Source organism: Manacus vitellinus, unplaced genomic scaffold (genome assembly GCF_001715985.3).
Source record: "Manacus vitellinus isolate BGI_N305 unplaced genomic scaffold, ASM171598v3 scaffold_47_pilon, whole genome shotgun sequence".
NCBI classification, from domain to species: domain Eukaryota; kingdom Metazoa; phylum Chordata; class Aves; order Passeriformes; family Pipridae; genus Manacus; species Manacus vitellinus.
Window position 1 is genome coordinate 4,742,528 of NW_021940585.1, and position 1,451 is coordinate 4,743,978.

Genomic DNA, 1,451 nt, shown 5'->3' on the forward strand with positions numbered 1-1,451 from the left:
ATCCCACAGTGGGGACACGGAGCACCCCCGTGCCAGCAGTAAAGGCATCAGTAGGGCTGGGCTGTCCCGGGGCACGCTTGGCATCCCAAGAGGGGGGCTGGAGCCATGGGGTGTGCTGGGAGTGCCCGTCCCTGGCATGGCTGAGCCTCTCTCTGATCGTTCTCTTGCAGGATCTGCTTCCCAGTCCAGGTGAACCATCTCCCACGGGAGACGCTGCTCAGTGTCACGCTCTTCGCTGTGCCCGTCCCACCCCCAGGCAGCTCCTCCGACACCAACAAGCAGCGGCGGGTCCCCGAGGCCCTGGGCTGGGTGACCACCCCCCTCTTCAACTTCAGGCAGTACGTGGGGTGTCCCACCACCACCAAGGGGCCGTGCTGGCATCCCCGGGGGGCACAGGAGGGTCCCCAGTGCCGTGGGGTCCCCAGCGTGGGGACAGCACCACTGCAGCGGTGCCACCCTCGTGCCCTGGCAGAGTGGCCCCCACTGCCAGGCTCTCATCCCTCCTCCTCCTCCTCCAGGGTCCTGACCTGTGGCAGGAAGCTCCTGGGCTTGTGGCCAGCGACCCAGGACAACTCCCAAGCCAGGTCGAGTGCCCCCAACTTCCACCAGCCCGACAGTGTCATCCTGCAGGTACGTCCTGGCACGGGGGGTTCCGTGGGACACCCCCCCACCCCGAGCTCCACGTGTGGATCCCCTCACCCTCTGCCTCTGCCCCAGATTGACTTCCCCACCTCGGCCTTCGAGGTGAAGTTCACCAGCCCTCCCGCAGCCGAGTTCAGCCCCCGGTACGAGTTTGGCAGCCTGGGGGAGGAGGAGCAGCGCCAGCTGCGGGAGGCCATGCAGAAGAAATCACTCTACTGGTGAATAAACGGGGGTGGCATCACCCTGCTGGGGAGGGGGGGCACTGCTGAGAGACCCCCAGCACGCACAGGGGGTGTCTGAGGGTCTGCCCCTGCCCCTGGATGAGGCTGGAGCTGGTGTTTTCTGGAGCTGTCGTTGGTCCTCCTGAGCTCTGCCCCCCCCCAGCTGCCCCTCTCTGGCCATGTCCCCTCAGCAGGGACAGCTGCCCAGCCCCTCGTCCAGCCTGGCACGGCCAAGGGTCCGTAAATGGGGGATCGGGTGTCGGCAGCTGTGCCGGGATCCACTGAGCAGAAACCTGTGGGGTGGGCAGGGGTAGCTGGGCAGGGGGACCCCCTGTGCCTGGGGGTCCTGGCTGTGCCTTGGGGGACAGTCCTGCTGTCCATCAGCCCCTCCTTCCCACAGGTAGAGCCGTGGTGGGCATGCAGGGAGGGCTCAGAGGGGTTTATCCCACGCACCGTGCTCGGGGGGGGGCAGAGGGATGACACCTCCCCAGTCTGCCAGCCCCATCCAGAGACAGAGGGATGCCAGCTCCCTCCACGGCCAGGCCCATCCCATCCCTGTGGTTTGGGGGCACAGGGATGACCCTCCCC

At 67.1% G+C, this 1,451-nt stretch overlaps 1 protein-coding gene across 1 annotated transcript in view; it reads left to right on the plus strand.

The window, feature by feature from the left end:
* PIK3C2B (phosphatidylinositol-4-phosphate 3-kinase catalytic subunit type 2 beta) overlaps window positions 1-1,451 on the plus strand; it is a 33,680-nt gene that overhangs the window by 18,827 nt on the left and 13,402 nt on the right. The window contains exons 4-7 of the mRNA XM_029962497.1: window positions 171-338; window positions 519-630; window positions 718-860; window positions 1,027-1,099. Of these exons, the coding sequence (XP_029818357.1) occupies window positions 171-338; window positions 519-630; window positions 718-860; window positions 1,027-1,099 (496 nt within the window). The remainder of the gene's footprint in view (window positions 1-170; window positions 339-518; window positions 631-717; window positions 861-1,026; window positions 1,100-1,451) is intronic.